Source organism: Drosophila biarmipes, chromosome 3R (genome assembly GCF_025231255.1).
Source record: "Drosophila biarmipes strain raj3 chromosome 3R, RU_DBia_V1.1, whole genome shotgun sequence".
NCBI classification, from domain to species: domain Eukaryota; kingdom Metazoa; phylum Arthropoda; class Insecta; order Diptera; family Drosophilidae; genus Drosophila; species Drosophila biarmipes.
The window spans coordinates 29,087,721-29,101,335 of NC_066616.1; the positions used below are offsets into that span (position 1 = coordinate 29,087,721).

Sequence of the window (13,615 nt, forward strand, 5' to 3'; positions counted from 1 at the left end):
TTGACTGGCTCCCGAAAACAACGCCACCCACCCAGAACAACCACCCCAGAAAATAAAACCCAACGACCCCCTTTTTCGCCCACCGCTTTCTGCTGCACCGCCGAAAGACAAAGGAAAATGCCCCAAAGGAAGCCACTGAAGAAAATCGTTGGATCGGGAGAAAAGAAATGTAAACATCTGCATTTATGACTTTTGCGGCGGGCTAATCTGATGTTGAGTATGTCAAAACAGGAAGGAGGAAGGAACTCCAGGGAGAGGCAGGATGGGTTGTCTTCGCCTTGGGTGCCCATTAACCACCCCCAGATTCTTGGAGAAGGCCACATGGCTCCCCAGGAAGACCACAACAAACACGAAACAGGGCTCCTGGCTGCAGAGCCTGGTGAAGATTGTAATTAACATAAAATTAATATCAACATGGGGCTGTGGCAAACGGAGCAGGACTTACAGGATCATGGGCGACACTGTTTGGAGTGCATCCGGATTTTGTGTGAATAAGGTAGCAGCTTGTGGGTAAACATCGGGTGTATTAGGTTTCAAGGATAGGCATTCAGTTTATGACAGAATTTGCATTATTCCGGTAAATAATATTTAAGCGAAGAGAAACTCCCCTATAATAAGGGATTTTAGGTCGCAATTAGAATGTAATTTTAAATTGATTTGTAACCTCTTATTAGGATAGAAATTCAATGCTCTCCCTATTATCTTGCCCAGTAAAATTGTGCTTAATTAAAATCGCATTCCCAACTTATTTATAACTCTCTCTCTCTCTTTAGATAGTATTTCAAAGTTGTCAATTTTGGTATAAAGTTACCTGCAATTACCAAGCTTGCTGCAGATGTTCAACTGACATTCAGATTTTACTGCCATTTCGCAGTCGCTTGGCCCGTTGGGCCATTGACATTACGCTGTTCACAACGGCCATTATCAATTAAATCGGGTCAATTACTGGGCAGCGAGAAGAACGCGGATAAAGGCACATTCCCGCCCATTTGTTAACTGTGTTGTTGCAACGCGTTTAATTGCAAACAACGTCGACGCGAACAAATTGCAAACATTTTATTATTTTGCATGGCACACAGAGCCGGGTAAAAGGAAGGAAGGCCAAGGAACTGCGTTTCCCATTTTCCATTTCCCTTTAGCCCTTCGCCCATTTCCCTTTTGGCCAACTCGCGGTTGTGTCGAACAAAACGCAGAATTTGCTGAAAGGCGGCATAAATGTTAACGGCTCTACACATGTTAGATTCAACTGCAACACGCAAAGCTGCAAATAGTTTACCTGCCCGCAGTCAGTGAGCTGAAGTTAATGCACTGAAAAAAGTGTAGAGTATTTCTACCAATATTTAAACTTCTACATTTTTAAATTAGCTGAAGATGACTAGATATTATTTTTTTCTCGAAGAGAGTAAGGTTAAGTTAAAGACACAAGAAAAAAATTTAGGGAAATGTATCTTAATTTCAAATTAAGTTTCTCTGGATTCCCACAATTTTTGTTAAGTGCCCTTTTGGCCTATAATTATGCCGCTTCCGATGTGGCAGAATACCAGGCGCGACGCATTAAACAAGGGCCCAGACAAAGGAGGCTTTTCTCTAGAGGATCGGCCTCTGTCTCGCCCATTCCCCAGCTGGATTCCCATCGCCCTGCCCACTCCGCCCGACGCATTTGTCTGTCTGGCAGCCGGGTTTGCCTTAATTATGCGACAGCCAACAGTGCGAGCTACAGCAACATGCTGCTTGCTACATGCTACATGCAACGCCCAGCAGCAATAGCAACTTGCAACACCCAAAAGCAGCAGGAGCGGCAACTCCCATGTGCCAAATTGCTTTACAGACACCGTGCTGCCTGCAATTTCTCCACCATTTCCCCTGCATTTCCCCCAGCGGATTGATTTATAGTTTCAACCCCCTTCATCCCTCTTCGGCCATTTTGGGAGTTGTAATCTTATTTAAATCGTTGCCGATTTGAACGCGTCAATTTGGCCCTGGGCCAAAGTGGCAAAAACACCAGCAAACCCGTAGGCGACTAATTAAAATACGGCTCGGATTTGCGCTCGACGATTAATTATTTATGGTTTAAGTGGGTTTTTAAAATGTCATGCATTTTTAAAGCGCTCTTGCTGATTGATAATTGTCTGCCTAATTACATAATCGAGTGGGTAATTAAAAAAGTATAATTACAATTAAATTCCCGGTGATTTATTTTTGATGATTTGGATAATCGATTAAGAACTAAGTTATACAGGAATGTATGGGTGCCAATTCAATTTAAGCTAACATTTTTAAAACATTTTCTACTGTAGACATGAAATCGATTTCGCTTTAAATTAAGAAAATGTCATTAATTTGTGAGTGAATCGCAAAATAACATTTAAATTTCCCAGCTATTTATTTTGGGCAAACATTTGTTGGATTCGTTCTCGCCACAACTAAATTTCACATTTATTTTTCCCTCTGTCATTGCAGTCACGACAAATCAGTGTCAATCAATCTGTGGGAAAACGACACGAATTTCCACAAATATGCGCCGGCAAATAGAATCGTCGGACGCTATAATGAGCCATATCAGCGAACAAATATTATCCACGCCGCCAGCCACTGGAATGGGAAATGGCCAAAACAATGAGCAGCATCATCAGCAGCACTTGAGTAAATAGAAAATCAGTGTTCAGAATCAATACAAAATCAATATAAATAGTGCGGGGCGATAGACAGAAATTGATTGTCAACATTATTCGCTGTCGCTGTCGCGCAGAGCGATAAAAACCCGAGTAGCGGCAACAAAAGCCAGAGCCAGAGCCATCGGAGCGTTGAAAGCCAAACAAAGCCCGAGCTCCCCAGCGAGAATGGGTGGCAAGCACCAGGGATCCGGGGCAGGAGTGGGTAGCTCCTCCGGCGGCGGAGGCAGCCTCAACTCCAGCCTGTGCAACTCGGTGATGACGAGCGCCACCACCGCGAGCAGCAGTCTCACCCAGCAGCAGCAGCAGCTGCAGGCCAAGTACATCAAGTCGAAGCGCCACCAGAGCCGCTACACCAGCCTCCAGCACTCCGGCCACGATTCCGGCAGCTATCTGCACCTCAACTCGCTCTGGTCCATCTGGTACGGAGTGCTGTTGACCCTGTTCCAGGGCTACCTGGCCATGCACGGGGCCTACAGGTTCCTGGGTGAGTTGAAGTAGTCATTTCCTGGGGAAACTGCATTTCTCCAGCCTTATTAAATAGTTAAAAATATGTTTTGGTACCTTAATATTAAAGAGTTTTTAATGTTTCCATTTCACTTTGAAATACCAGGCAATATGGTACTTTTTTCATTATTACTCTAATATTTTTCAATATTATTTCAAATGAAACCTGGCATTTATTTTTTGAATATTTTTTAATAGTTGTGAAACTGATTTTAATGCAAACTGTTAGTTAAAAGAATATTATTTACTTTAATGAAATTAATTATTTTTTTTACACCCTATAGGCTGCTCCCTGATACCCTGGAAAATCGAGCCCGTGGCCGAGCTGAATCTGCAGATTGTGCTCTCCGGAGTGGTGTTCATCCTGCTGCCCGTATTTTTCACTTCGGCGGTGTTCAAGGTGAGTGGTTGGCTGTTGTGCTGGTCGCTTTGTCCATTGGGCTTTTAACCGGGATCATGGTCCTGCAATAATTAACTGTGTGCGCAAGAGTCCTTTATCTGCCGGCTTGTGCATGTGTGAGGTCCTCGGTTGCACTCAATAATTAAATTTTTTGTTGTCCCCGCCGCTGCAGTGCCTCCATTTTGCTGCTCTTTGTGCTTGTGTGAATTATTTTTAGTGGCATTATTCAGGTTATTAAATTATTTGCAAACAAAAACAAGCGGCGGCAGGACCAGGAGGAGCATACGCTCTGGCTCCTTTTCAGAGGATCCGCAAAATGGCTGACAACACACAGATGCACACATGCACATGGCGCCTTCCGTAGCACACACACATTAGGAACATTTTATTGGTGGGTCCAATGTGTCTGTGGCATACTTTACTAGCCCTTCGACCCCTTGCCCAGTGTCTCTGCTTTTATCAGCATAATAAATGCAATTATGGTTTTCCCCTATTCGATTTCCCTCTGGCCAGGCCACAAGTTTAGTGCCAATACCTCGCATATAGCTGGTTTGTGTTTTATTTATCATATATTTATAAATGAGTGCGGCAGACGATGATGGCCAAAGCTCGATAGAAAAATACAATCACCGACAAACTGCATTTTCCCACCACCCTTTACTCTTTCACTCCTTGCATCGGGTAAAAGCCACTTAAAATGAAAGACATATATGAAGAGGGACACAGGAAGGGAGGTAAATGGCGTCTGCACTGGGGAAAAAGGTTACCTTGTTAAAAATTAAAAAAAAAACAATTTCTTTTTTGTTAGTTTTTTGTTTTGACTTATTCTAAGCAAAATTTTGTGACAAAATTAAGAAAATGTGCGACCATGGTCTGAGATTTCAGTAGATAACCCTACAACGCTTTAACTGGTTGGGAATTATAGCGTCACACAATTATAATTTACTTGGTGACGTTATAATTCCCAACCAGTTCCCATGTATGTTTAAATTCAACAATGCTGCAGTTTTGCAGTTAGTTGAAATTAAATTTTATCCTGCAACTTTGGAGCTATTTAAAATTTAATTTATTTTGCACAATTTTTGAAAGTGTGCTTTTCCTGCCACTTTTGGCTTGGTCTGCTGTTGCGAATCCTGCTGTGGTGGCTGTCATTGCAGGTCTGTTTCTACACCCTCTCCCTTCTGAAAGTTTTCACAAATAATTGGCTTGTTTTTAAAACAAGCGAAATGAAAGGAAGCTGCCGGAATCTGGACAGGGAGATTGGTGGACTTTCGAGTGGAGTGATGGCGTGCTGGGGAGGACTCCAGTTTATGGCCCGCCACAGACTGTCCATTGGCTGTGACAGCAGACTGACCATAGATCCTATCACAGGATGTCTGCCAGCTGCAAGCGGCGTCACTTGTCCGCCACCATCCCCCACTCCTATTGAGTCCTCGACCGAATAATTCCATTAAGTACGGAACGGACCGCTTCAGAAAGAGTTGATTATATTATTCTGGAGGCAAGGGTAATAGTTTGGTAACGGAAATAGTGCTAGACTAGATGGTTGGACTTTAAATAAATGTAAAATGGATTTTGTAGGCAGCGTTGGTATCAAAGAAACTGTCAAGCTTTTTATATTTAATTTTCAAAAATAATGAAATGACATAAAGCAATCTAATATTAAAGTAGAATAAGTGTTAATTTCTGTTCCTGATTTGTAAGGTTTTTTGAATATAAAGCTCTGACATCCTCAAATGCTTTTTAAGCAACATTCAATCAATGCAAATTTTTAGAGAGCCGCTTTAAATTCTCTAAAACATATAGAATTTGAATTTTTTGCATTTCGTTTGGCAAAGCGGAAATAAAAATTCCACCTCAAAGCTCTACAATTTTCCATTGATTTCCCGAATTAATATTCATGGCTCTGGCAGAAAAATCTGTGCGTTGGCTTTTCGACACTACAAAAGAGTATACAAATTGTATGCAAATATTCCCTTTTACCGCCGCCAGACGACCGCAACACGAACAACATCATCGGTAGCAGTCAAAAAATGCTGGCAAAAGCTGCCTATCAGTCAGCGGCCAGACAGAGGGTGATGAAAGCCGAGGAAAGCGCGGGAAAATGGGGAAATTTGGGGGAAAAACTACCGAGAACTGACAGCCGAGAGCCCAAAACCGCCAACGAGCTGAATGACAAAGGGAGCTGAAAAACACAGACAGCCGGGGATAGGGGAAAGGGAAAGGTCCTCATCACACGTCGCCGAACGTTTAATAAAAGGCAGCAGCAGCAGCAACATCAACAACATCAACAGCAACGACAACGAACAGAAATTGGTTGCAAACTAAAATCCCAACATTGACCATTGAGGCGTGGCTATCAGGACTTTGGCAGAGTCCAGGAACCAGACTACCAAAATCAGGACGAGCAACAGGAACAGAAACAGCAGCAGAACTTTTTTTTTGCTTTTGCTTAGTTTTTTTTCTGTTTTTTCTATGCCAGCAGACCAGCAGAGCAGTCACAATTACGTCCAAGCTCCTAGGGGTACGAGTATGTGTCGAGCGATAAGGCTTGCGGCAATTGGAAAGTGGCAAACGCGGTGGAAAGTGGCAAAAACGGCGGCAAGCGGGCGAAGTGGCAGGGGCTGGAAAACTGTCACAGCCATAACAACGAGATGCGAAAACTTTGCGACTTTCATATTTGCACAGCATTCGAAATTAAACGAATGAAACGACGGGGTGGCAGCATGGAACCGCACCCCATATGCGGCAAGTGCCCCCTAACGAAATGGTTGACCAACATCAGGGGGTTCCCCGAGCGAGGAACTCTTTAATGCCGAGGAGCTTAGGAACATATGGGGGCTATGGCTAATGTTTATTGGGAGGGCTTACTTTGTTTAATTGCGGCAGGGTGCCTTAAAACCATTGCATATACCATTAATTACCATTGGTGGCTATAAGTGTGTTTAAATTTCGAATTTTATAGAAGAATATTTTTTTAAATTTGAAAATGGCACCTGCTTTTCAATGCCCAAAAAGTGAAATATATCTGAGGGCTTTAGCTTATGCTTATTGGGATCATTTTCTTCGTTTGATCAAGAAAGCATTCCTTCAAGCATTCCTTGAAGCATTCCTTGAAACATTCTTTAAAACATTACTTATTTTAGGAACTGATAGATAAATTAATATTTTTCAAAAATCTAATTGGCAAAAATAATATTTTCATGGATCATATTAATCATTTTAAGCGTTGTATCTCTAGTTAAAGTTATAAGATCAGTGAAAACTTTTTGAATTTTTCTTTTTACATTTTTAAGAGCATGCTATTTATTTGAGGAACAAATTCTATAACATATGGTATTCTTAAAATTTTAATATAATAGAACTACTATCCTGCATTTAATCCAACTCATTTTAATAACGATTGGTTATGCTTCTTAATTTCTGGGAATTTTCTGTTCTGGCTTACTCAAATTTTCCTTTGAACCTGCAATTAAAATGAGCTGCAGCTCAAGGCATAATGGAATCTGCTAGGCCTTCTCAAGTCTAAGACGTTAATGAACGGCTACACACAGTGACATGATTTAGAGATGAGGGAGCCGCGAGATGTAGGCACATTTAAATGCATTATCCGCCTGGCACTCAGCTAAAAACCCCCTTTTGCCCCCTCCCCGGTTGCACTTGGAATGCACTTCGCTTTTTGCAAATTGCAATCATTGTTGCTCGAAACGAGGCGAAACCAAAACCCAACCAAACCAAACGAAACAAAACCGAAACCGGAGCGCAGGAAAACAAAGTGAACGAGTCGGGTTCCATTTTCAGCTCCTGGTCGGGGTTCTTGCCTCAGATCCTTATTCTGATTCCGATTCAGATCCAGCTCCTTCATCATGCTGATGTCTGCTTGTTTTTAATTTAAAACCCCGACAGCTCGCATTTATTTATATATATGTATGCACGTGATTTTAATGCTCTTTTTTTCCGCTTTCCCCAGCTTTTTGCAGCTCGCGGAAATAAATGTGGTGGGAGCGTGAGAATATATAGTATATGTTTATGTATGGGAAATAATAGATGCATGTATATTGCATGTGTGCGCGTGGTCGTATATAAATATTTCATTTCGCCATTTGTCACGTGCAACGTTTCCTTTATTTTGTTGCTGTTGGTTATGCGCCAACGCGTCGTATGCGCAATGCTTTGCTTTCTCTCACTCTGTCGCTCAAATCGCGATGTGTTCGCATTTTGAGGGCATAAAAAATGCATTAAAACACACACAAAACAAGCCGAAAGCTCTTTTTGTCTGCCTTTTTTTTTGCTGCTCTACACATGTTCAATTGAAGTTTTCTCACAGTTTTAGCGGTTTATTTTTGTACACGGCATACATATTTTTTATTAATTGCCCCCGGCTATCCTCCGGGATGAGTGCAGTTGGTCTGGTGTGCGGTCAACCAAGGATATCGTCCTGTCAGTCCCTTTAGGTCAGGCAATTACGGAATGCCGTGTAATTTATTCAGTGAATATGGTAGAAGCCAGTGATTTTGAGGAACGCAATACGATATCGAGTTTCAGTGAACAGGCATTAATTAAATGTGTGATTTTAGAAAATTTAATTACCAGCTTGCATGGCTTAGGATTGATTGTTAATTCTGTAAAACGCGTTGATTATATGTTTTGAATTTTAATAAGCTGTGTAAAAAGTAAACTAAATAATTCAGCAAAAAAGACATTCATTTCTTTTTCCCCTATTTGCTTAATTTTATTTTTTTCACACATCATTTAAATGTTGTATTTGTTTACATGATAAAGCAAAATTGCTGAACTAAACATAAATCTCTTTAAAGTTTAATGGGGCTTAACATTTTTTTTGTAAATTGAATCAACATAAAAATCCCTAAATGACTTAAAACCCAATGATTTAACTTGCTGATTTAATTTGCTTCGATTTAAAGCTTTTGTTTAAATCTTCTTAGCTTTTAGAAGTACTATTGCTTACTTTCAACTTATTGTATTCAGCAGTTACGATGCTTGCTGGCATTTTAGCTAGACTAAATAATTCCACCGCATATTTGAGAAAATTAAATTGCATATGCATGCACATTTGGCAGGAAGTTGAGTGAGTCTTGGGAAATTTTCAATTTCCGCCCATGAGGCGAGGCGAAAGCGAGGTCGAATCAATAAACAGTCATTGCCAGGTCCTTGGTTGTGCTTAAGTTAAGCCACCTCAGCTGGAAGATCATTTGCATATGAGAACTATATTTCCCCCCATTCCAACCCAATGAATCGGTTGGTAACCCAGTTATATATGTGTATTTCATTTTAATAATGCCGAAATTTGTGTGTGGACTACTCGACAGGTTGGCAACTTGGCAAACGATGGTATAAAATTGGCCACCGGCGCCAGGGAAAGGCGCTGCACCCTCTCGCCGCATGATGGCCTGGAGGAGGAGTCGCGCGGCGGAACCCTGCGAGCACTTTGGACCCACGGCGGACCCACGGCAGCCTTTGTCCACATCCTGATTGCCCTCTGCCTGCTGCTGCCGCGCCTGCTGCTCGAGGCTCGCATCATTGAGAACGGATTGCTGCCAAAAGGTGAGTTTAATTAACGAAAAGCACTGAACATTGCACACGCTGAATGGGCGAAATCAGAAGCGGAAGGCGCTCATAAGTATGCAACAGAAACGGGGCAGGAAGCGGACGCCATGTTGCTTCATTTGCAGATGTGCACTTCCGTTTCCTGCCTTCCACCTTAATTCGTTCTTTATTTTATTGAAATACTTTTAAAAATGATTATCAGTTTTTTGTGTAATGAATGTTCTTGTTCAAATAATATTTATTATGTATACAAAAATGTATAAAGAAATATCTTGGTCACAGCTTTTTTTCAACTTACCCATTTTCCATACCCATTATTCTTCATCAGCATCAAGCAAGGGAACATTCTATTTTTTATGATTTTTCATTTAAAATTTATGGTGTTTTCCACTCAAAACCACTTCCTTCAGTACCACACTAGTCCTTCGAAAGCTGTTACCAAAAGCGTACTCAAACTTTTGATCCCCAGGAGTCGCTTTATAGCTATTTTTTTATTGCCTGTCGATTATGCACTTCCCGCGGAAGAGGAAATCCTGGGGAGGGGGCTCTGTAGCATAACCCGGGCACATTGTTGCCGAGCACGAATTGCATTTATCCCCACTTTCATTGTTGTCAAGCATACGCCACGTTGTACATTGTCATATTGATGGTGCGATGACACTGGCGCTGTCGCTGATGACAACTATTAAAATGAACATGAGTGCATGTTGAAGTTTCCCGGCCTGCGAGAGTGGGTGGGCGTGGGTGTGGGTGGGCCTTAAATCAATCATAATTTCCATTGTCCATGCCATCAATTCACAATTGCGTTTGCCATTCCGTGTTTTAATTCAATTTATTGTGCTTAAAACGAACTGCAATTGTCTGCAATTTTCATTCTGCACTCTGGGGACGCGGGGAAAATCAGAGCAGGCCAATTTAAACTCGTTGCCATATGAGTGGGAAATGGGCAAACTGTTTAACCAAGAAGTTTAGTAGCAGGATACTCTGAAGGACGCTTAACAAAGTGATCTTGGGGGAATAACCGAGGCAAAAAAATCCAAGGAGTACAAAGCTGGAGCGGCAGCTTCAAAGGCAATCGCTGGGGAAATCTGCTGGCCAAACATCTACAGAGTATATACAAATGTATACTATATAGTATATCTTTGTATGGTGGTATGCACCAGCGCTCGGCAAACAAAAACATAAACGAACGAGCGAGCATACAGGCTAACAACCACAGGAGTAAACACCAGCCACACACACACACCAAAAACAGGACGGGGAAAAGGACGAGCAGGGGGTGGTAAAAGGTTGACAGGGAGGAGGTGCACCCATTATGGCCAGCAATAAGCCATGTTAATAACAAGGCAACGGCAGCGGCAGCGGCAGCGGAAGCCAGCCAAGCGACCCAAAACTGTGCAAATGTTGGCCAACTGTGAGCAGGACACCAGTCGAATGAGTCCTGGGCCACATCGACAGGCCTCTGTTTGCCTATCATCCCGGCAGGAGCAGGAGCAGCAGCAGGAGCAGGTCCAGGAGCTCCTCTTGCACTGTTTGCCCCTCTGTGTACTGTTGAATCTCACATGAGGCCGTCGTCGCACAGCACAGTAAACTAATTCCACAGTTAATGACAGGCCGGTAAAAGTAATCGCGGGGAACTCACAACAGGTTGGATCACAGCGAATAAAGGTGTCCCAAAAAAAAATTAAATAAATAATATGTCCCTTAGTACAAAATATTTAAATAAATTGGGTTATCAAAATAGTCTTGGTGTACAACTTGTAAATAATTTGGGTTATTAAAATAGTCTTGAATCCACATAGCTTGGCCACAATTACACTCGCAATAATAAATAAATGGTATCATTTAATAATGACATAATTTAAAAAGTATTTTTATATTTGTAATATATTTTAAATAGTTAAAGGTTGAGTATAATATAAGTAAATAGAATTTAAAGCAATTAAAGAAATGCTTCAACAACCATTGTACACGGTTCGTGTGGCGGTAATCTTTTTTACTCATTGAGAGGATGCCAAGCGCTGGTTTAAGAAGATAAAAATCAAAATTAAAATAAACAAAAATCTGTACCAACCTACAGAAAAAGTTAAAATTATAACCACTTAATATAAACCGGTTAATCCAGAACTTAAACTTCCTAAGCCGCTTTACAAAGTACACATACCCTTTTGAGCCCAAACTTTCGCTAAATGGCCACGAATGGGCGGCTGAAATTGCAGAAGCGGGGTGGAAAAAATAAACGCGACTGTCGAAGCAATGATGGAAAGCTATAGCAGTAGAATCGGCAGGCAAATCAAAATTTACTACATTTAAAGTGGCTACGAGTCGCAGTCCCCGGCCAGCAGTTGGTCCGGAATTGTTGGCCAGTTTATTGAACTACTGGGAGCTGGAGAACAGAAGTGAAACAGTGGATGGCTGCACCACGGGATGGGAGAGAAGACAATGGCATCCAGCCACATCGACGGTCCATGGTTGCCACGCGGACTAAATTAAAAATGCGGCAGCGATGGGTTGGATTGGCATCATAAAAACCATGACGCGATGGGTTTAAAACCTCGCCGACTGGCTCACTGACTCACTGACTTGCATGCTGGTTCCAAGCTCCCTCCCTATGTGATTTTTCAATTAATTTCGTTGTCGACGCTTTTTTTTCCTCTTGTTTTTCCTGGTTCGATGCCACAAAGTCGATCTCTTGTCGCTGACAGACATTCAATGGTGGTCGAACCATGTCCTGGGGAGGTCGAGAAATTGTTTTTCCACCCGCTCTTAAATTAGAAAATCATTGGCACAAATAAAATGTGCAGTCAGAGCTAAAGTTGCACTTGGAAAAGGGGGTGGTACGTGAGGGGTCAAGAGGCCAGCTGGTCAAGCTAAGTGCAACGCCTTGTCTCGCGACTTCTCTTCGCCATTTTCACGCTCGACTGACTGGCCTGGCTTTTCTCCATTTTCTTCTTTTTCCATTTCCCCCCCTCCTTTTCCTTCTGTCCCCTGCAATTTGTCAACGCCTCTGACATCCTTAAAGACTTAAGCTGGCCAAGATTGGCCTGTCCGCCCAGGCTGACGATGATGCGCTTATGCCTGTAAGTTGGAGAATTATGATTCTCGGCCAGCAATTAGAAAATTGCTGCATTTTCCTGATTGACAGCCAATGATTGGGAAAAGGCGAAAAAAAGTAATAAGTAGATGCCCTCGGAACTTTTGTATTAGCATAATATCGGGGACCACAGAAAGATGAAGCAATTAGGCGGAGCGAATCATAAAAAATGCTTTTAAAAGTTTCGAGCAACTCGCATAAAAACGCTGCAGGGTGGGAAAGCCTTCAAAGGAGTGGAAAGTATGGCCTCAAATGCATTTCATGATTACGTTTCATTAAATTCACAAGGAACTTTAACGACTTTCAAGAAATTAAGTATACGCAGTGTTCGCTTTGCAAGTTGTAAATTATGCCCTAATGAAGAACTTATAAAAGTAAGGTGGTAAAGATAAAACAATAGAAAGATAAAGCCTAAGAGGGTAACTAAATATTTAGGATGGTTAAGTTTCCAGCTAGTCATAACCACTATTTAATGGAAATGTGCAAGCAAACCTAAGCTAAAGATTCTTTCAAGATTTTAATAGCCTGTTCTCTACGTACCCACTGACCCATCTGCCTCATTTACATAACAAAGTAAAGGAAAACTTATTAAAATATTATAATAAAAAAGTTCTCAACGACCTGCAGCTGTTGTTGGCAGAGTGGGAAAAGTACCAGGAAAAAGTTAGGTGCTCAAGGGAAGAGGGCCAGGAAGGAAGTGGTCACAATTCGTTAATTAATTTCATTAATAGATGACACCGAAATCATTACGACGGACAATTTTATGGCGAAATCACTTATACGCCATCCTGCATTCATAAATAATTAATGCAGACATTTCTGGCGAAAAACAAATGAAAATTCTGATGAGAATGGGGCAAGCGGGGAAAGGCCGGGGCACACTGGATGGAAAGCAGTAGGCCCCAGTCCAGCGCCATATTGAGCGCATAAAAGGCTGCTAAACAGGCTGGCTCAGATTATCAGGAGGAGGTTTGTGGATGGGTGGGGGGAGGCATGGATAGGGGTGTACAAGTGGGCGGCCTTCTCGGCGGGGCTCCGGAAGTGGCTCAAGACATTGGCCCCGGACTGTCCGTTGAGGGTGGTAAGGAGGGACAGCAGCGGTCAAAATAATATGCCAGCAACCTGATTCGCAATATTATAAAACATAGTTTTTACTTTTGGTCTTAAAAATATAAGTTAGCTTTAAAAGTATAGTATAAAAATAAAAAAATTGAATTTAAAAAAAATATTTGAACGAAAAAAAAAACTATGTTGTAAACTATTTTGAAATACTTTTGTAGGGAGTGTACTTTTTTTTTTAAATGAATAACGATTTTTCTCAAATTATTAAATACTCCATGGTTGTAGGTTACTTTGTTACGTGCGCGTAAAAAA

The 13,615-nt window shown here is 41.7% G+C and overlaps 1 protein-coding gene across 5 annotated transcripts in view; it reads left to right on the forward strand.

Annotated features, from left to right (window-relative positions):
* LOC108025200 (protein tincar) overlaps positions 1-13,615 on the forward strand; it is a 63,415-nt gene that overhangs the window by 39,114 nt on the left and 10,686 nt on the right. For all 5 annotated transcript variants that reach the window (XM_017095520.3, XM_044093156.2, XM_050888662.1 and 2 more), the window contains 3 exons: positions 2,461-3,159; positions 3,464-3,579; positions 8,910-9,144. In XM_017095520.3, the coding sequence (XP_016951009.1) occupies positions 2,841-3,159; positions 3,464-3,579; positions 8,910-9,144 (670 nt within the window). In that variant the 5' untranslated portion in view covers positions 2,461-2,840. The remainder of the gene's footprint in view (positions 1-2,460; positions 3,160-3,463; positions 3,580-8,909; positions 9,145-13,615) is intronic.